The 21,430-nt window shown below is 47.4% G+C and overlaps 1 protein-coding gene across 4 annotated transcripts; it reads left to right on the top strand.

Moving 5' to 3' along the window:
- Nucleotides 1-3,404: 3,404 nt before the first annotated feature.
- On the top strand, nucleotides 3,405-20,583 carry TRMT10B (tRNA methyltransferase 10B). 4 transcript variants are annotated; one of them, XM_050943198.1, is made up of 9 exons: nucleotides 3,405-3,454; nucleotides 5,136-5,361; nucleotides 6,392-6,500; nucleotides 9,004-9,128; nucleotides 10,246-10,398; nucleotides 13,022-13,100; nucleotides 14,113-14,180; nucleotides 16,238-16,361; nucleotides 17,711-20,583. In XM_050943198.1, exons 2-9 carry the CDS (start codon nucleotides 5,167-5,169, stop codon nucleotides 17,815-17,817), a joined length of 960 nt encoding a protein of 319 aa, XP_050799155.1. In that variant the 5' UTR covers nucleotides 3,405-3,454; nucleotides 5,136-5,166; the 3' UTR covers nucleotides 17,818-20,583. The 4 variants fall into 4 exon arrangements, with proteins under 4 accessions (XP_050799155.1, XP_050799156.1, XP_050799154.1 ...); XM_050943199.1 differs by having other exon boundaries at nucleotides 3,410-3,525; nucleotides 6,395-6,500; XM_050943197.1 differs by having other exon boundaries at nucleotides 3,410-3,525.
- The last annotated feature ends 847 nt before the right edge of the window (nucleotides 20,584-21,430 follow it).

Genomic DNA, 21,430 nt, shown 5'->3' with positions numbered 1-21,430 from the left:
ACAAATAACCGGGACAAGTTTTTAAAGTGCTTGTACACAAATGCTAGAAGTCTAAATAATAAGATGGGTGAACTAGAGTGCCTTGTGATAAAGGAGGATATTGATGTAATAGGCATCACAGAAACCTGGTGGACTGAGAGCAATCAAAGGGACACAATCATTCCAGGGTACAAAATATATCGGAAGGACAGAACAGATCGTGCAGGGGGAGAAGTGGCACTATATGTGAAAGAAAATGTAGATTCAAATGAAGTAAAAATCTTAAGCAAATCCACATGTTCCATATAATCTCTATGGATAGAAATTTCATGCTCTAATAAAAATATAACATTAGGGATCTATTATTGACCACCTGACCAGGAGAGTAATAGTGATGATGAAATGCTAAGGGAAATTAGAGAGGCTGTCAAAACTAAGAACCCAATAATAGTGGGGGATTTCAATTATCCCCATATTGACTGGGAACATTTCACTTCAGGACGAAATGCAGAGATAAAATTTCTTGATACTTTAAATGACTGCTTCTTGGAGCAGCTGGTACAGGAACCCACCAGGGAAGAGGCAACTCTAGATTTAATCCTGAGTGGAGCGCAGGAGCTGGTCCAAGAGGTAACTGTAGTAGGACTGCTTGGAAATAGTGACCATAATACAATAGCATTCAACATCCCTGTGTTGGGAAGAACATCTCAACAGCCCAACACTGTGGCATTTAATTTCAAAAGGGGGAACTATACAAAAAATGAGAGGGTTAGTTAAACAAAAGTTAAAAGGTACAGTGACTAAAGTGAAATCCCTGCAAGCTGCATGGGTGCTTTTTAAAGACACCATAATAGAGGCCCAACTTCAATGTATACTCCAAATTAAGAAACACAGTAAAAGAACTAAAAAAGAGCCACCATGGCTTAACAACCATGTAAAAGAAGCAGTGAGAGATAAAAAGACTTCCTTTAAAAAGTGGAAGTCAAATCCTAGTGAGGCGAATAGAAAGGAGCATAAACGCTGCCAAATTAAGTGCAAGAGTGTAATAAGAAAAGCCAAAGAGGAGTTTGAAGAACGGCTAGCCAGAAACTCCAAAGGTAATAACAAAATGTTTTTTAAGTACATCAGAAGCAGGAAGCCTGCTAAACAACCAGTGGGGTCCCTAGATGATCGAGATACAAAAGGAGCGCTTAAAGACGATAAAATCATTGTGGAGAAACTAAGTGGATTCTTTGCTTCAGTCTTCATGACTGAGGATGTTAGGGAGATTCCCAAACCTGAGCTGGCTTTTGTAGGTGACAAATCTGAGGAACTGTCACAGATTGAAGTGTCATTAGAGGAGGTTTTGGAATTAATTGATAAACTCAACATTAACAAGTCACCGGCACCAGATGACATTCACCCAAGAGTTCTGAAAGAACTCAAATGTGAAGTTGCGGAACTATTAACTAAGTAAACTAAGTAACTAAGTAAACTCTCCTTTAAATCAGCTTCGGTACCCAGTGTCTGGAAGTTACCTAATGTAATGCCAATATTTAAAAAGGGCTCTAGAGGTGATCCCGGCAATTACAGACCGGTAAGTTTAACGTCAGTACCGGGCAAATTAGTCGAAACAGTAAAAAATAAAATGGTCAGACACATAGAAAAACATAAATTGTTGTGCAATAGTCAACATGGTTTCTGTAAAGGGAAATCGTGTCTTACTAATCTATTAGAGTTCTTTGAGGGGGTGAACAAACGTGGACAAGGGGGATACAGTAGACATAATGTACTTAGATTTCCAGAAAGCCTTTGACAAGGTCACTCACCAAAGGCTGTTACGTAAATTAAGCTGTGAGGATAAAAGGGAAGGTCCTTTCATGGATTGAGAACTGGTTAAAAGACAGGGAACAAAGGTTAGGAATTAATGGTAAATTCTCAAAATGGAGAGGAGTAACTAGTGGTTTTCCCCAAGGATCAGTCCTGGGACCAATCCTATTCAATTTATTCATAAATGATCTGGAGAAAGGGGTAAACAGTGAGGTGGCAAAGTTTGCAGATGATACTAAACTACTCGAGATAGTTAAGACCAAAGCAGATTGTAAGAACTTCAAAAAGATCTCACAAAACTAAGTGATTGGGCAACAAAATGGCAAATGAAATTTAATGTGGATAAATGTAAAGTAATGCACATTGGAAAAAATAACCCCAACTATACATACAATGTGATGGGGGCTAATTTAGCTACAAGAAGTCAGGAAAAAGATCTTGGAGTCATTGTGGATAGTTCTCTGAAGATGTCCACTCAGTGTGCAGTGGCAATCAAAAAAGCAAACAGGATGTTAGGAATCATTGAAAAGGGGATAGAGAATAAGACTGAGAATATGTTATTTCCCTTATATAAATCCGTGGTATGCCCACATCTTGAATACTATGTACAGTTGTGGTCTCCTTACCTCAAAAAAGGTATTCTAGCACTAGAAAAGGTTCAGAAAAGAGCAACTAAAATGATTAGGAGTTTGGAGAGGGTCCCATATGAGGAAAGATTAAAGAGGCTAGGACTCTTCAGCTTGGAAAAGAGGAGAGGACTAAGGGGGGATATGATAGAGGTATATAAAATTATGAGTGATGTGGAGAAAGTGGATAAGGAAGAGTTATTTACTGATTCCCATAATACAAGAACTAGGTGTCACCAAATGAAATTAATAGGCAGCAGGTTTAAAACAAATAAAAGGAAGTTCTTCTTCACTCAGTGCATAGTCAACCTGTGGAGCTCCTTACCTGAGGAGGTTGTGAAGGTTGGGACAATAACAGTGTTTAAAAGAGAACTGGATAAATTTATAGTTAAGTCCATAAATGGCTATTAGCCAGGGTGGGTAAGGAATAATGTTCCTAGCCTCTGCTCATCAGAGGATGGAGATGGATGGCAGGAGAGAGATCACTTGATCATTGCCTGTTAAGTTCACTCCCTCTGGGGCACCTGGCATTGGCTACTGTCGGTAGACAGATACTGGGCTAGATGGATCTTTGGTCTGACCTGGTACGGCCGTTCTTAATTTCTTATGTTATTTAAAGTTTGGCAAAGTTACAGGCAACTAAGAAGAGGGGCTTAGAGTTGGAAGTGTCAGACAACCTGAACTAAGTATAGATACCAAGAAATATGAACTAGGGAAAGAAAATGTAAAGCAAAAACCCTCTGACCCCAAATTCCCCAACAGAAAAGAGGGTTTAGAACATTAATAAAGGGGAGAAAGGTTTGCTTTCAGGTTAAGAAAAAGCCATAGAGGAGCAAGAGCAGCTCCTTCTGTCTTCTTTCACACGCTTAAAACCGGCAATGTTAGATGTCCAGGGTGCTCGTTCTGTTAGCTATTCAGAGTATGAGGACTACAACTCCCAGAATGCAGTTGGCTCAGCAGAGGAAGGGACCTTGAGGCTGAGCCACATGACTAAGTCTAGCCGTCACATGGGTAGTTTGGTGCCCGCAAGACTTTTAAAGGTGCGGGTGCTGTTACGGCGTGGCTGTGTCCTGAGCGCTGGGCATTGTCACTAGGGGACCAAGTGTGGCTGGTGAGTAGCAAACATTCAGACTTTAAAGAATGAAAGAGTGTGAAACGGTGTCTCTGCCTCCGCATGGCTGGTTCTGGAGAGCCTGTTACTGTAACTACTGAATTGCTGAGGGCCAGATGTGTATTTTTATTTTAAAGTCATGGGGCCCAATTCTGATTTCCTACACCAGTGTAGATCTCCACTAACTCCCTTACTCCTTTGGCTGTGGTGGTGTTACTCTGGATTTAAAGCAGTTTAGCTGAGCCTGCAAAATCTGACCATTATGTGTAATAGAGAGGGGAATGCTGGGAATTTCATGGGCTTGTCCATGTTCAGCAGGCATTATTATTACAGCAGTGCCTAGAGGTCACACTCAGATCACAATGCTAGGCACTGAATAGCCACACAATGAAATACAATGCTTGCCTTCAAAAGCTTAATTTCAGGATGGCAATAGATGATTGAACCAAGAGGGCAGGGAAGGATGGATGGGGTAACAGCAATATGGGTTGGTGGCTTTTTTTCTTTTTGGCATACAGTGTGTGTGCTATTTGTAGTTTGCAGTGTAGTTGTAGCCATGTTGGTCCCAGGATATTAGAGAGAGAAGGTGGGTGAGTTAATATCTTTTATTGCACTAACTTCTGTTAATGAAAAAAAATTTCTTTTGAGCTACCCCGAGCTCTTTTTCAGGTGCAGTTTATAGCATGGAGTGTTTGGAGTTCTTTTGCCAAATAGAGACAGATACAATTAAGCCAGCTTCACTTTTGTTTCTGTCACAGTCCTGTCCGAAAGGGATAAGATATACCTAAGCACTAGGGAATGATCAAGTACCATCACCCTTCCAAAGAAGGGTCAGTTCAGTTTTGAAAAAGTTTGCACAGCTTTTTGGTAAAAAATGTCAGAACCTTATTTTTAATATTTTTTTTATGCGTTATTATAAAAATGTGGAGAATGAAGATGTAGCTGAGCAGGGTTGTGTGTGTCATGAGTTTGTTCCTCTGGATTATGGGATGCTGTATTTGTACCTGCTAGTCAATTGCAATCTGCTGCCCTACTTACTTACTTCCTCTCTAAAGAGAAATGTCCCAGTGCCACATACACATTCTAATAATCCCATGTTGCTGCAGCCTGTCTGCATCAGACTCTGTCCCTTGGGAGTGTCACACATTGTTAGTGACCCTGTAGGCTCATTAATCATGAAGTGTACAAAATCTCTTCTTGCTTTCGTCCCTGCTCGACAGCTGCTTATGCCACTGCCTATACTTTCAGCTAGCAGGGTTTAAAGATGTATGGGGCCAGATTTGCTCCAGGGTCTGTGTACACTGGGCCAGAGAGTCCCCTGGTGGCTCAAGGTTCCTACAACCTCCCCTTTTCTGGAGGAGCCTTTGAGAGCTGGTGCAGCCTGAATGGGCTGCAGCCTTCCCTGGCAGGCTCCTGGGGGTCAGACCAAAGCTGCTTTCCCCCAGTAGAAGCCTTGAAGGAGGGCAGCAGTGGAAATGCCGCTTGATTTTCTGTGCTCCCCCACCCTCCACTACCAGGTGTGAGTTGCGCCTAGGAAGGGTCAATATGGTCTGTTGAATGAAACATGCAAAGTCTCCATTAGACTCTGATCACCTTCCCTTTCTGTGCAGTGCCACCACTCTGCACTGTGCCGGAGCAACGATGAAACATGCAGAGAATGACACAGAGGAGAGTGACCCTGTCGGGGGAGCAGATCAACAATGGGAATGCGAGGTCACCTGGCAGGATGATGGAGGGGACAGGGAAAGCATCTGTGAAAGCTTCCAGCTCCTGCAGATTGACACAGGCTGTGACAGCCCGAAGGACCTTCCTGTGGGGAGCGAGAAGTGGTACTCGGTACGTACAGTATAAGGTAAGGCCCCGATCCTGCCAGTGGGCCAGTATGGGCAGCCCCTTGCAGCCAGGGAGTTTGCATGGGCACGCAGCACTGCCTGTACAGATCCATGGCAGGATCAGGGCCTAACAGCATTACCCACAAGGTCAGAGCTAGATGCTGGATCTCTTAAAAGTAACGACTGAAACTAGAAATTATATTCTTTAACAACCCATGTTTCGTTTAACAAACCCATGTAAACCTTTCCCGCTAGTGGAACTGGGAACCCAAACACAGCCGCATCCTGCTAGAGATTGGTCCCCAGGCTGTGAAACTGACCAATCTGTTTGCATCATCCAGGCTGAGAGACGTATACAAAGCAGGGAAGAAATAGCGCAAGTATGAGAGTGGGGCGGGAAGCATAGTGGATCTTTCAAAGCTCTGTTCTAATGATGTGAGCCAGATAAGTAAGGTGTTTTTTTAGCTGTATGGTGTTTATTTTGACAGTGTTCCTTTGGTAAATGCATGTCAGAGCTAGATGTAAACAAGAACTATCATTCAGGAACAAAGAAAATATTTGTAGAGGCTTCATCTTGCAGCCTGGAAGTCAAGTAAGTTTAGCTGGAGTGGGCTCTTCTCAAGAGAAATAGACTTGATTTGTGGCTTTGTTTCCTTGACTGTTACTGGAGTAGTTTAAAAGACAAAAATGCTTTTCAAAACAATTTTTTTTTAAATCCACCACTAAATGTTGTTGTTTAGACCCAGTTGTTTAACGACGCTTCAGTCCGGCCTGTCTATTTGCACTCATGATTTTGCACAAGCAAAAACTAAATTTGTGCGCACAAATTGGGTAGGTAGGGCTCTACTCAGCTTGTGTGCACACATTCAGGGCTATGGGTGCACAAATCTGCAGCTGAAGACTTGGCATCCTTTTCTGAAAGTGGAGTCAAACTTAGGTCTGGGGTTTAGAAAAACTGGTTAGGTCGGCACTTTAAATCTTTTGCTTCTTGTTGAGCTTCTCAGATCCTTTTGTTCTCTTTTTTGTGTTAAAAGAAGAATGTTTTGAGGAAACAGAGGCATTGGGAGAAAATAGTTACGGCGAAGAAGAGAAAGAGAAAACAGGAAAAAGAGAGGAGAAAAGCTAAACACGCTGAAGATAAAGGTACAAGCAAACTGAAAACTATGGGGTTAGTTCAGCAACTGTACACCAGCTGAAATCTTACAGCACCTATAAATCTGGCAATGTGTTTTAATGACTTTGATTCTTAGCCTATGGTCTTGTCTACACTATGGGGACTATGGGGCATAGCAACAGCACTGTAGTGTTGTAGTGTAGATGCGGCATATGCCGATGGAAGGGGTTTTTCCACCACTGTAGGAACACCATCTTCCCAAGGACGCACCTAGTTGCATCTACAGTGAGGGTGAGGTCGCTCAGGGGTGTGGATTTTTCACACCCATGAGGGATGTAGCTATGTCAGCCTAAATTTCAAGTGTAGACCAGGGCCATGTTTTATTTTTACTGTGGCGTTAAGTCAAATGATCTACGCTTGAGTTCAGTCCTCTCCAGTTAGCCTAGCTCTAGTGAAAGCGGTTACACTGGAGCTGCACAGAGTGACACTGTTAACTTGACTTGCTGCCTATCCCTCTGGTCCTGCTGGCCATTGCAAATGAAAGTACCACCCTGCTCACAGATTTGTGTGTGTGAATGAGACTTGAGTTAACCCTGCGGTAAAGACAAGCCCATGGATGTTCAGAGGGAGTTCTCCAAGATTCTGCTGCTTATTGACAGCACAGTATCAGGCTTTTAACACATGGGGAGTGGGGTGGGAGGGGAGGAAAAATCCATTTTTAAGACTGCTTCAAAATAAGCAGCCCCCAAACATCGTGTCCAGAAATACCTCTGGAGTTCGGCACATTCACAGAGAGCCCAACCCCCTTGTAATATAGAACTAAATCCAACACAAGACAATGATATTGCCTTTTTACAACCCTATCTTATATGAGCTCCTAGAACAGTAGCCTGTTTGATTTTTTTGAGGCCTGTGCTTTATTAAAAAGTAAATTTTATCTGGAGTTGTTTTGATCACCGTCAAAATGAAACGTCCTGCCGGTTAAGGCCTACAAAGACTAATGCGCACACATTCTTAATGTTGTGCAGGCAGGTACTTCATGTTACTGTGTTCCCATGTACTTCAGTGGGAATCCTTATCTGTGTGAAGTTACTCGCACGTTTAAGTGAGTGCAGGATAACATCTTCAGGTACAAGTGTCTAGGAATGGGACACCTCGTCATGCCTTTCCCATCTGAGAAATTTCTCCTCAGGAGCAATCTGTATGTGGCCCTTCTTCAGAGGCTTCTTTCCATGCAGTTACTGCAGCAGGAATCCTCTCTGAGGCCAGCAGCTCCTCAAGGAAAAGCTGAAACTTAACAATCATTTAGTGTGGACGCCACCAAGAAATTGGAGTGAGAGTTTACCAGCCATTGTTATAAATCTGTTTCAAGCCCTGAGATCTAAGACCGAGCATGGCCATATTGAGACCAACAAACCATCCCCTTTGTGTTTCTTTGAGGCAGCATTTCCCAGCCTGGAGAGACAGCCCCCTTTTTTGTGGGGGTCACAGTAGTTCAGGGGTGTGGAACAGACGTGAGAAGCAGTGGGGATAAGGAAAGCTGCATATCCCTGGATCCTCTCTGTAACCACAGCTCTTTTCTGCTCCTGCCATGGCCCTCAGTGGGAGGAGATCACGTGGCGAGGCAGCTGACTGCCAGACCAAGCTTCTCTTCTCTTTCCATGACACGGGGCTCAGCCCTGAGAACCCAAGGAGCACAGGACTGCAAGGGCCCTTCTGGATCAGAGAGTCCAGTCCCCTGCTCTCCCAGGCAACCCCACTGGATAATCTTGTTCATGGACTTGTCATGGCCCATTTTGAAAGCAGTCAGGTTGTCTGCCCCCCTGGATCCTGCTGGGAGGTTGTTCCAGACTCTCGCCCCACTGGTGGCTAGAAACCTTCTTCTCATTTCCAGCCTGAATTTACTCTGGACCAGTTTATCCCCATTGGCTCTTGTGACAGCCTCATCCTTTGGCTTCAGTAGTTCTTCACCCTCCCTGGTGTTTACCCCTGGTGTGTTTATAGAGAACAGTCGGATCCCCTCCCGGCTTTCCTTTCGCTGGGTGGAGCAAGCCAAGCTCTGTGAGCCTCCTCTCGTGAGATCGGCCCTCCATTCCCCTGATCAGCCTAGCAGCCTTTCTCTCCACCTCTTCCAGGCTGAATTGGTCTCCCTGGAGCACGGGTGAGCAGAATTCATGTTACGCAAGAGGTCTGGCCAGTGCCTTGTTCAACAGCATTAATATGTCCCTCTCTCTACTGCAAGTACCTCACCAGGGGATGTGACCAACGGAGACCCTCCTGCCCCTACACCAACAGATCTGTGGGGGAGGGGCCATTGGGGGAGTGGGGAACCCAAGCAGGGAAATGGAAAAAAGCCCATCTGCCAGTCCGCCTCTGAGGACCCCAACAAGAATACTGGGGCCCGGGATTTAAGGCAACGTTACAGGCACTTGCATTATTTCAGCGATTGAATTCCCTCTCTCTCCCTGACTCCCCCTAACACTTCCCCTCCCGTCTCTCTCTCTCTCTCTCTCTCTCTGCTCTGCGTTCCAGGCATTGCTCATCAGCACAGCAAACGTGTTTTAAAAGCGATCGCCAAGGAGCGGCTTCTGGCAGCCAAAGAGGCAGCACCCTGGCTGTGTATAGATCTGAGTATGACCAGCCACATGACACAGAAGGTATGCTCTGCAACCGCTAACTCTCCCTAGTGCTTATGAGCCTCTTGGGGAGAAATCTTACAATGAGGTCTGCCAGCATAGGCACCTCCCTGAGCTCAGGGGGAGGTATTTAGCAGAGACCCTGCGCCAGTAGGTCCCATTGCACAGGGCCAAGCCAGCGGGTCCCATTGTGGGATTGGGGCCTGGCTGGTAAGAACAATTCATTTGTATGTATCCATTTTTGACAAGTGATTCTTTTTTGCTTCCGCTATTGAAGCTTGTCTGCTACACAACCAGGGTGTTTCCTTTTAAATAACCAATGAGATCAGAGCTAGATTGTATGGGGGATGGGAGTATCTGATTGACCTTTCTGTCCTTGGCCTGCTTTGTACCCAGGCAGTGTGCCCCTGCCCTTGGCACGCTCTCTCCCCGAAACACAGCGCACAGGAAGGGAACCCAAAGGCCAAGGGCAGAACAGAGCCTCGGTTACCCCACTCTTCCTGCCCAGCATAAATCTCCACTGTCCCTCATGAAAAATGGCCTTTAAAACCATGGGTGCCGACTCTGTGGGTGCTCTGGGGCTGGAGCACCCACAGGGGAAAAATTGGTGGGTGCTCTGCACCTACCGGCAGCTCCATGGCCCCGTGCCCACCTCACCTCCACTCCGCCGCTGCCTCCTCCCCTGAGTGTGCTGCGTGCCCGATTTCCGCCCCCGCGCGGCTGGGAGTGAGGGGGGAGGAAGGGGAACACGGTGTGCTCGGGGAAGAGGCGGTGCAGGGGTGGGGATTTGGGGAAGGGGATCCAATAGGGGCAGGGAGGGGGTGCAGGTGGGGCAGGGACTTTGGGGAAGGAGCTGGAATGGGGGCAGGGTAAGGGTGGAGTCAGGGTGGGGCCAGGAGGGGCTCGAGCACTTGCCGGTGCCTGGGAAAGTTGGCGCTTATGTTTAAAACACCCGCTAGTCCAGGAGCTCGGCCACCTCCTCAGCGTCTGCACTCGAAGCTGGGCTGGGCTGGGCCGGACCTGTGCTGTGATGGGAGATCTCCACGCTGGGCCTGAGGTGGGAGGAAGTGGTGCCCTTAGCTCTGAGCCTGTACCCATCTGGGCCAGTTGTGTGCAGATGTTTGTTCTCTCTTGGAAGGAAATAAGTCGCCTTGCCGCTCAGATAAGGAGGCTGTATGGTTCCAACAAGAAAGCTGGAAAGCCGTTTTGGATTTGCCTTACTGGATTTGTGGCAGGCAGTCCTATTTCTGAAGAGTGCTTACGAATGAACGATGGGTTTTCCAATTACCTCGTAAGTATCGTAAAAGTAACTGACGAGAGTGAATTCTACAAGACTGTGGCGACTGCCCCCTTGTACACAGTAAAACATGTTACTCCTGTGACTCATATTTATATAATGTAAAAGACTGTTTTTTAAAATGCAGTAACACAAGCTAGAATCTTTCCCTTCTTCGTTGTACCTTTTCGTATGCCCCTCATATGAACATAGCAGCTGTGTTTGAACTTCGAGACAAGTGTCTTATTCAAAGCCAATGAAACAAGAGTGAATTACACTCAGTGGGATCATAAACTGAGTGTAGAGCTGTAACGATGCTGGTTCTGGTGGGACCCAACTGAGAGTGCCAATTCAGGACATATTGCTTAAAGCAGAGCAGTTACAGCCCAAGGCTGGGGTTTTTCCACCTCTAAGGCAAACCAAACTAACCAGACAAAGAGGACTTTGCTCTCATCCCATTGGCTAACCACAAGTCACACAAGCAATTCCCTTAGACACTCCAGTTTCCCAGTATCGCCACCAGTGCCACTCGTCATGGGGATCAATGATTATGAAAACCAACACCCCAGTAAAAGAAAAAAAGGTTCTCTCGATCCCAAACAACCAAGCCCCAGACCCATGTCAATATACAGGTCAGATCTTACCCACAAATCATGCTGTTGCCAGTCCTTTAGAATTTAAAATCTAAAGGTTTATTCATAAAAGGAAAAAGATATAGATGAGAGCTAGAATTGGTTAAATGGAATCAATTACATACAGTAATGGCAAAGTTCTTAGTTCAGGCTTGTAGCAGTGATGAAATAAACTGCAGGTTCAAATCAAGTCTCTGGAACGTCCACAGCTGGGATGGGTCATTCAGTCCTTTGTTCAGAGCTTCTGTTTGTAGCAAAGTCCCTCCAGAGATAAGAAGCAGGATTGAAGACAAGATGGAGATGAAGCATCAGCCTTTTATAGGCTTTTCCAGGTGTAAGAACACTTCTTTGTTCTTACTGTGGAAAATTACAGCAAAATGGAGTCTGGAGTCACATGGGCAAGTCCCTGCATACTTTGCTGAGTTACAAGGTGTATCTGCCTTCTCTCCATGGGTCAATTATATAGCTGATGGTCCTTAATGGGCCCTCAAGCAGGCTAGACAGAGGTAACACCAACTTGTCTGGGATGTTTCCCAGAAGCATAGCATAAGTCTGAAATACAGACAGTACAGAGCCAATATTCATAACGTCAACTACAAAACTGATACACACCTACAGACAGCATAATCATGACCAGCAACCCATAACCCTGTCTTAGACACCTCATTTGACCCCCTTTATACAAGATTTGGTGCCACTACAGGACTTTGGTTGCAACCATGTTCTATACGGTCCCAGTTCAAATCAATAACGTGACAAGAGCTGCTGCAGATGATATGGAAATTATTATTATTATTAATTATTTGCATTGCTGAAGCGTCTAGCAGCCTCAGCCGTGGCCCAGGGCCCCATTGTGGTTGGTGCTGTGTGAACACAGAACAAAAAGACAGCCCCTGCTGCATTGGCGAGACACTTTTATTTTATTTTTTTTGGTTTGGTTTGGTTTTTTGGGCAGATGTGTGGTGTTTGCACCTTCCTTTGATGCATCTGGTGCTGGCCCCTGGTAGAGACAAGATCCTGGGTGTGATGGAACCTGGATCTGACCCACTGTGTCAATTCACGTGTTCCGTTTTCATTGCTAACTGAGGTTTGGCTTCATGTGTGATTATATTTGGAATATGGCCTGCAGCAAGAGGGGTGTTCCATGGTTGTTGGATCTTGGACTTCATATCAGACTTGTCCAGCTCACAAATAAAACGAGGCTTTTCCTAACAGCCAGCCCTGCAACCTCAGCCTAGAATGTCAGAGTCAAGCTGGGTTTTTTCTTCTGCACCCAAGGTCAGACGTAGTTAAGGCTTTGTAGGCCAAACTATGACCTTAGGTAAATCTGTGTAACCCTGTCTTCAGATAGTGGCACCTGGTAAACTCCGTTGCCATTGGTGGAATTATAGAGGAGCAGTTGATGAGAAATTTTGGGCTACATGGCTTGCCCTACAAGTAGTCACACGGCTGGTCTGTGGGAATAAAACTCAGATCCCTCAGCCACCGTCTCCATGGGAAAAAGCCAGAGCAACTGAGGAATGACTCAAGCCCACTAAGCTCTTTAGGGCAGGGACCATCTTTTTGTCTTGTGTGTGTACACAGCACTTGGCACCATGGAGATCTGACCCCTGGATACAACTGAGCTCTATTCCCACTAATAAACTTCACAAACTGGGCAGTTAAAGGGGAAAAATGCATGACTTTGCGATAACTAATCATGGACGATATTCTAATTCTCAACAGAGGCAGTGAAGTTAGTTAGTTAGGATTATTGCTAATCTCTTTCCTTCAATATGTCTGCTAATTTTGCTTAGGAAAGAATTTAACAAAACTTGAAAATTACCAGTGGTATTTATAGATGTGGAATGTTAGTTTCTTCTGAAAAATATCTTACCCTTGTGGGACTGAATGACCCAGAGGCCTGACCAATTCTGATATGCTTCATGTCTGAGAACGGTATTGGACTCTAGCTGAAGATACTTCTTGTCTATTTCACATGCGTGTTCTCCCTTTGCATTTTTCAGATGGATACCACTCCAGAAAGTTACCTTGACCTATTTCCTTTAGAGACGATTGTCTACCTCACTCCTGACTCTGAGAATGGTGAGTCCTTTGCTTGTTTGAGGGAGCTGTGGCGGGAGAGAACTCAGGTTGTTAAAATCTAGTATTTATTGAAAAAAAAAATTGACCCAAGATTGGCTTGGTTTGAAAGCTTTTCTTAAACCATGTTTAAAACTACTTCAGACAGATCAGTTCCTAACTGGTGTAGCTGGGATCTCATCTGGATCTGATCTACACTAATCAATGCTCAAAATGTCCCAGCAGTGACTGAAAGTTTTAGCCCCAGATCCTTGAAGGTATTTAGATGCCTAACTCCCATTAATATCAGTGTCTTGACCCATGTGCTGTGTGGTTAGAACCCTGCACTTTGCAGTACTCCAGAACAGCAGGCTGGAAATTCCGTGGCTGTTTCAGATCTATCTTAGAGAGGGTTTTACTGAATTAAATATGAAAATAAAACCGTCGCTGCAGCATCGCCTTTGTGGCTTGCTGCTGAATGTATTATATGCTGCTCCTCTATTTTTAACTGACAGCTTGATGCAGAATTTCGTAGTGGAAGTGTGGATCGGGTCTATGGAAGCTGTTGAAGGGTGGGTGCAGGAAACTTTGGTAGATACAGTTGGGGCCTTTGGCATGTGGTGAGGCTTGGCTCTCTGGCATTGTAGGGTAAGCATACAAGCTGCAAGTCAAAGTGATCAGCAGTGAAAGAGTTAACAAGCATTGCCATTGCAATTTGCATCTTCAGATTTCTCCATTTTCAGCCCACCTCTGAGTGGTTGTTTCAGGCTCTCTGCAGACTCAGGCAGATGTTCATGTTTTGACGGTTTCCTTGGTAACCATTAGGGTTAGACCCTGTCCTCCAATACAAGCTTAGGGTACGGCGCACAATTCTGGGGCACGGGGTTGCTTCTGCAGCATACTCCATGGCCCCAGCTTCCTGGAGCACATGGGGCCTAGCTTGTGCAGAGAGAACAGTTTGAGCCAATCACTCCTCTACAGTAGATCGGCTACTGCTACCCGGCCTAGTGTTCTGTTTAACTGTGGCACTTTCTAGCTCTGCAGGACATTGCCCCCCGCAGAGTGTATGTCCTCGGCGGCCTCGTGGATGAAAGCATTCAGAAGGTGAGTTCTTGGTGGAAGCTGCACCGAACACTTACAAAATCCCATGGCACCTTCAGCCAGCACTAGTGGAGCCCCTGGCAGGAAATGATGCCGGAAGTCATGCAGTTTTCTCCTCTTCACTAGCAGTGTGATCAGGTTATTGCAAACGATTCCTAATGTATGGTCACAAAACTATATCATGAACATAAGTTTGGTGACTTCCAGCCATGCCATCTCTCTTAATCTCTGAGGCTCCCTCCTGAGTCAGATATGCTAGCATGGACCCCTGCACCACGAAGAGTCCCAGGGGCGAACGGCTCCATCCCTCTGTAGGTTTGGGGCCATACAGTTCCCACCGTCAGACATCTTTGGCGACGCAAATTACCAGAGGCTAGATAAGTCAGTGGTTTAGAAAGCCGCTGGCTCTCAGCGTTAAAGTGTTTCAAGCGTGTGATGTTGTAAGTTCCATAGCATCTGGCACCAAACTCGAATAAATGTCTCGCCTCGTACCTGGAGATTTTAAATGTGGTGCCTTCCAAGGGGCGTGGAGTCCATAGGTGGAGGATGCTCCCCATTGCCCCTGTCCTGGAGGTGCTAAACCCAGGTTCTGACAGCATGTCTCTCCCAGCTGAGGGGCACTCTTGGGCCAGGGTCTAGGTGACAGATGTGCGGGGTGTAGGCGACGGGCAGGGCCCAGACAAATCACAATTTAAAGGTCATCCATGAGGCCCACGCCATCAGAGTATGTAGGCCCCTAACCCCCAGTGAAGGCAGTGGGCATTAGGGACTTAACTATTTTTGAGGGCCTACCCCTGTGTAGAGTGCATGCAGCAGTCTAGCCTGGAGGCAACAAACACCTAGATGCAGGAGCCGTGCTTGGGAGGAATGTCTGCAGGCTCCTGGCCTGTGGTAGGTAGTGACAGGAACTGCCAGTTACTGCTGCTATCTGGGAATCCAGGTGCAAGGATGGATCCCCGTGGATCATGTGGTGTCAGTGGAAAATACACCCTCACTAGCTGGTGCAGATGTCCACGCCGTCCATTCCTCCACTGCTGACAAGCATCGCTTCTGGCCTACTGCCTCCTTCCTTTCCTGTCTGTGAGGCTCTGGGAGCACCAGGAGGCTGCTGATTCCAGGGAGACAGAGCTGAGTCCCCCAGCACATGGCTGCTCAGACTGACTCGGGCTGTGCTCATGGCTTCGTACAGGCCTTGAGCAGGGGGAATGGCAGGTTGGGACCCTGCCCGAGCCCCCACCCGGCTGGCCCCCAGGGAGGGAATGAACTGGCTGAGGGGATTTCCCTGAGAGGAAGGAGCCAAACAGAGAGCCACTCCCACTAGGTGCCACAGACAAGGCAACAGAACTTGTCCCCTACACCAAACACAGGTCTAGCCTCAGCTGGAGAGCGATCAAAGAAGAATGGATTCCAGTGTCCATCTGTTTCCACTCATTCACCTTCTGCCAGGTCGGGGTGGGGGAGGGAGGGTAGAAACGGGATGGGAACTGGCAGGAGATTATTGTCCTGAATGGCCTTCCAGGCAGCGGCCTGCCCATTGCTTGTGTGTGGCTGGCAGTCCCCCTCGCAACCTTCCAGGAGGGAGATCAGTGTTCATGCTTCAGGGATGAGCTAACCTCTGCCCCTTGGGGGCTGGAAAGGAACTTCCCCGGGGGGCATGTTGTTCCGGAACTGCCTGTTGCAGTTGCCCACTGTAGGCACCTGCTGAAGGAGGCCTGATCGTTTTTCCTAATGCTCCGGATCACACCGCTATCTTGAGGCACCCAAGTGTGAAAAGTTGGCCCAAGTTCAATAAATGTGAAAGTGTTCACCTTAAAGTTACAAAACGTACAAAACGGTGCCCCGGTCTGTTCTGGGGTGGCAATTTCCATGGGGAATGGAGGGATGTAGCAGGGACAGCTCCAGTCTGTCTTAATTGGTTTTACCCAGCCCTGGAGGGCATGGGCCTGTCTCCCACACACCCAGCCCCTCCTAAGCAAAGGGCAATGTGTGTGTTACGAGGCCATCCGACTGAAAAAGGTCAGGGTGCGTGCGTGTACATCATCTCTTACTTTGACTTCCAGAAACTGACCTTGCAGAAGGCACAGGAGCACTCCTTGCAGACAGCTCGGCTGCCCATTGCCGAGTACATGGTGAAGAACGCCAACGTGAAGAACTATCATTCGGAGACGTTAGCAATCAATCAAGGTATGGCTCTCAGGCTGGTTATTGCCTGAATGCAGCTACAGGCCAGAGCTCTACACCATGGTCTCAATCACGGGCCAGGGAGCAGGGAGGAAAGTTCAGGCCCCAGCGTTCATTGGACTAGAACAACAAAAGAAGGGGAGACATGGCTGTGTGTGTGATGGGGCCTAGATTCCAGTTTGTCTTCTGCACAGGTATAGCAGGGTGGAAGTTTCCCGGCCCTCAGCCTTAACATGGGTATGTGGCCCCTGACTCTGCTGGAAGGCTAGTTCAGTGGCAGGGCCTGCTCACATTAGCATTGCCAGCAGAAGTGCCACTGATCGTTAGCTCAGCAAAGCAAACCCTATTTGCTAAGTACTAGTCCGAAGCCAAGCTCTGTTACACCTGGGCCAGCTTGTGTCTATGCACTGGCTGCTGCTGATCAGTGCGGTATTCAGGCTGGAGAACTGCTCCCTGACTCATGAAGGACTGAGGGCAGTAATTGCAGCAGAGTGGGAAAACGAGTTACCATTATCCCTTGAGCCCAAAATTCCCCTCTCCCTCTTACCAAAACACATGTATTGCTGCTGCTCAGGCGAGCAGCTGAGTTCGGAGCTGCCTTGCACATCTCAGTAGGGTTGCTGTATTGGGGAACCCCCTGGTGCTGTCCATATATGTTGCAATGAAGGTGTGGTGTGAGGAGGAAAGGATAATGAAGAGGAGCACCCAAAATACTGCCTATTTGCTGAATGCATCAGAAGACACAAGTCTAAGATGGTCTAATCAGTGAGGGGTAGATGCAGGCACAGGAAGTAGTACTCGCATCAGCTTGCCTTAAATGGGAATGCCAAGGTTCTCAAACACGAGTGCCAGAAGCTTTGCCCACTGTAGGCACCTGCTGAAGGAGGCCTGATGGTTTTTCCTAATGCTCCGGATCACACCGCTATCTTGAGGCACCCAAGTGTGAAAAGTTGGCCCAAGTTCAATAAATGTGAAAGTGTTCACCTTAAAGTTACAAAATGTGAAGAGCAGCGTCAGGAAACACAGAAGTGTGACCGGAGAAGCTGTTCTTAGGGGAGAGGCCCTGGTATGTTCTGCTTTTCCAGGAAGCTGTAGTTGATCCATGGTGGCTTGACAGGAGGTCAGCATGGCTGTCAGCTAGAAGGCAGAATTTCCTAATGCCATTGATCTTTAGCTACCGATACGTGACAAACGAGTTTCCTAGGTTGCCTGCCCATCAGATTCTAAACAATAGCAACGATGCCTGGCTGCTGTCAGCTGTTCCAGCCTTTGTTGTTCTAAACAGTGACAAACAAGCCCAGATTTTCAGTGATTGCTGTATTTAGACTGATCTTGATCACTCTTTTTGACAGTCTTTGATGCCTTATCAACTTACTATGAGACCCAGAACTGGCCAGAAGCATTGAAAGCTGGAGTTCCGCCTGGAAAAGGCTACGTTCTCCAGGAAACAGCTCTATGATGGAAAATGCATCTGCTTAGCAACACGCAAGAAGACTCTTTATTCTGTGATGTTAATGGGCTGCACAGCCAAAGGAAGCAAACTCCTCCCTCGTTATTTCAAGCAGAGGCATCAGCGTAGCTTGTGTACAGAGAAATGTGGCTTACATGGCATAAGGAGCTCATCAGTTTCATACATTCTACCTCACTGGTGTATTGCTGGAAAACAAGGGTCATCCCTGGGCTTCAAATACAGAGAACTTGTCATTTCTTGCTGATGTTCTGTTAGTGTTTTGGAAATGTCTGCACTACTGTACTACCAGTTCCTCTTGGGGCAGGGAGAAGATGTACAAAAATCCCTTAAGGTTTTGACTGTCATGTTAATGACAAGTAAGCAATGTGGGGTTAAAGTAGTTAATTACACCAGTGTAGCAGTTAACTGGACTGATCTTTTCACAGGTAAAACACAGTGCTCTTATTTAGGAAAGTTTCTCTTGTAATGCTCCACTCATATTTCTGCTACTTAACATCCAGGGCCGGCGCTTCCATTAAGCTACCCTAGGTGGTTGCCTAGGGCTCCAGGATTCGAGGGGTGGCATTTTGTGCGCTCCCCATAGGAGCATCAGTTCTGCTCCCGTCGTGCCGCCAAAGGACCTTCTGCCAATGTGCCGCGGAAAACAGTGGCAGGCAATCGAGCAGCTCAATGACTACCGCTGTTGCCTGTGGCATTTCGGCGGAGGGTCCTTCTTCGGCAGCGCGATGAGAGTGGAACCAGAAGCTCCCACGAGCCCCATGGGGAGCGCACAAAATGCCGCCCCACAAATTCTGCCTAGGGTGCCAGAAGCTGTGGCGCCGCTCCTGTTAACATCTAATTAATGTCATAATAGAATATTTATTCTTGGATTTCCCCTACCCCACCACTAACCATTGATGGCTGCCCTCTTGAAACATTCAGTAGGATGAAAACAGTTCTTGCAGGGAAGATGCCCCAAATCAATACTGTCACCCCACTTTACCTATTCACCTTCTGAAAGCTGTGATGTGTTATACTGCCAGGATATAGTCCAGGAACAAAGGAAGCATAAATGTTTTTAAGTATAAAGGGAAGTTTGCTAGCTCATGCAGTGCTGTTGCTACCTACTTTTGTTGAACACACTTCTCCCCCTTCCCCACACTTAAATGGGGTAAAAAACACCAAAACTAGATTTAGAAGGCCTGAGTCTCATTCCAGGAGGTGCTGTGCGCTGCAGCTTGCCGCAATGTACCAGCACTAGCTTACTCTACCTAGCTCACTAAAAGTAGAAGTGAGGATGCTGCAGCATGAGTTTCTGTGTAGGCTACATAAGTGAGTGTACATGGGCAGTGGGCCAGGCAGGCATGCTTCTGAAACCCACCCTGGGGCATCCTTTCTCTGCTGTTTTCTAAAGTGCAGGTATGTGTACATGAGCGGCAAATAACACCCACAGCTGCTGTGCAGCCACACCCTAGGACTCCTTTATGTGGCCAGGGATGTGAATGGGGCCTTAATGTAACTGAGAGTTTGCGCCCAAAGTATTTAAAGACTTAGCTAACAAATAGTACAGAACAGCTGCAGGTGCTATTGCTGGCTGCAATGTTTATGCCTGGGGGAATTGTGCACATATGCAGCATTCATGGGCCAAGAGGAATTTTTTTTCCCCTGCAGTAAATAACTTGTGAGGGAAATTTGCTGACGTTATGCCTTTTGCCTACCAGGGGCCACTGTGGCACTAGACCCAAACAGCTGCTCCAGGGCCAGCCCCAGCTGCTGATAGGGAAGAGAAGGTAGCACCATGCCCATGGGGCCAGGTCAGGAAACAGGGTATGAGAGGTTAGAGGGGGAAGGAAAGAGACAGAGTGTGGGGCATATGGGGCTGCTGGTGGTGTGTGTGTCACAGACAGGTTCATAAGGGATATTGAGGGAGGACAGACTGGGGCAGGGGCTAAATGGGAGTGGAGGTGCAGGGCCCTGAGGGACACAGGGGAGGAGGTGCAGGGACACATAGGGATGAGGGGTATCTGCATCGAGGCACAGGGCCCCCTGGGGTTGTGGGGTGTAGACACACATGGGGGTAAGGAGGTAGCTGAGTGGGGGCACAGGGACACATGGGGTGGGGGTGCAGAGACATATGGGGGTATGGGGTAGCTGTGTGGAGGTGTGGGGCACAGGGACATGTGGGAATGAGGGGTAACTCTGGGGGCACAGGGACATGTGGGGTGGGGGTGCAGGGACACGGGAGTGGGGTATAGAGACAGAGGGGTGGAAGGACACATGGAGTTGGGGGTGCATGGCCCTATGGGGACAGGCAGATGTGCCTGACTGAATGGGAGCACCCAGGAGCTGCACAGCAGAGCCTCCCTAACAATCTCCCTGTCCCCCTCAAAAAAACTTGTTCCATACTTCTCCCACCCACACCCAGCAATACCCCCAAATTCACACTCAGGCCCCTTCCCAGCAATTACTTCCCTCAGCTCCTCTGTTACCCCTAACTCCCCCAAGCCTTTGCACTGCTTTGGGGTTGCTGGTGGTGGTGAGAAATACAGTTCTGTACTGCAGTTTAAATGAATTATTACACAGAGGTCTGTATTTATAGGCTTAATAAGGCACCTATTTGTCAAAAAACATTTCCTGAATCTTTTTTAGTGTCCATATTGTTACAGACATACTTGCTGACACCTATATTGAAATAAATTACCAAAATAATGGAAACTTGGTAGGTGTGTGTTATTTTGACAAATAAAATGTGCAGAATTTTGCAGACTTTTCAAATACTGTGTGCAGAATTTTTAATTTTTTGATGCAGCATTCCCCCAGGGTTCTCTCTCCTAGCCCTCCCTCCAAATTCTAGCAGTGCCGCCACACAAAATGACCCCCGCACCCTTGGGCTGGTTTGCAGATAGAGGGGAGGCTTTGCTTTTTGAAGTGGTGTCATGGCTCAGCTTCCAGCCCTGCTGGAGGTCACTGCTGGGTGAAATCTGTACGCTGGGGTTGCTGTTAGAGGCTTGCGCTGGACGGTCCAAGTGCCTGAGTTGTCTAATGGAGGGCGGCCTTTTCAGCAGAGGCCACAGCCGTGTTTAGTGTTGTCTAACCCTGCGCTGAGCTGGTCCATATGACGCAGTGCCTAATGCCCTGTGGTCACACTCCCATTCTGCCCCTGCCTAGTCCCAGGGGCGTGGCTACAGCGAGAAGGGGAGGGGAGTTTCAGGAACATGCTGCCTTCTACTTAGTAAGTTGCTGCCTTCAGCGGTTTCAAGGCAGTTGCGGGGTTACACTAACTGCTGAACGGGGGCTAGTTTAGATTTGTTACAAGTTATTGGTCGGGGTAGCTGGTTTGGGGTTATACTACGCTGCTGCTGCTGCCGCCTTGAGGTGTTCAGTTCTCTGGAAGCTGCAGAGGAACCCCTGGCAGTGGAACCCATTAGCGCTGCACGTACTGGAGTCGGATTCTATAAAATCAGTTCCCATTGCAACTCCGAGAGCCGCCCCGAGATTCTGGGGTGGAGAATGCAGAGCTGAGCCTGCTGCTGGATGCTCTGTTCCACTCAGTGCCTGTTTACAATGTCTAAAATGTAAAGTAAGGTGGGACGACACGCCGCGCTACCCAGGAGACCCCCCC

Source organism: Gopherus flavomarginatus, chromosome 3 (assembly GCF_025201925.1).
Source record: "Gopherus flavomarginatus isolate rGopFla2 chromosome 3, rGopFla2.mat.asm, whole genome shotgun sequence".
NCBI lineage: Eukaryota > Metazoa > Chordata > Testudines > Testudinidae > Gopherus > Gopherus flavomarginatus.
This window is presented reverse-complemented; position numbering and strand designations above follow the sequence as displayed.

Coding starts and splice junctions, on each gene's coding strand:
- TRMT10B (XM_050943198.1), top strand. CDS start 5,167: ATGAAACATGCAGAGAATGACACAGAGGAGAGTGACCCTGTCGGGGGA. Junction 13,101..14,112: donor CACTCCTGACTCTGAGAATG/GTGAGTCCTTTG, acceptor GGCACTTTCTAG/CTCTGCAGGACATTGCCCCC. Junction 14,181..16,237: donor TGGATGAAAGCATTCAGAAG/GTGAGTTCTTGG, acceptor TTTGACTTCCAG/AAACTGACCTTGCAGAAGGC.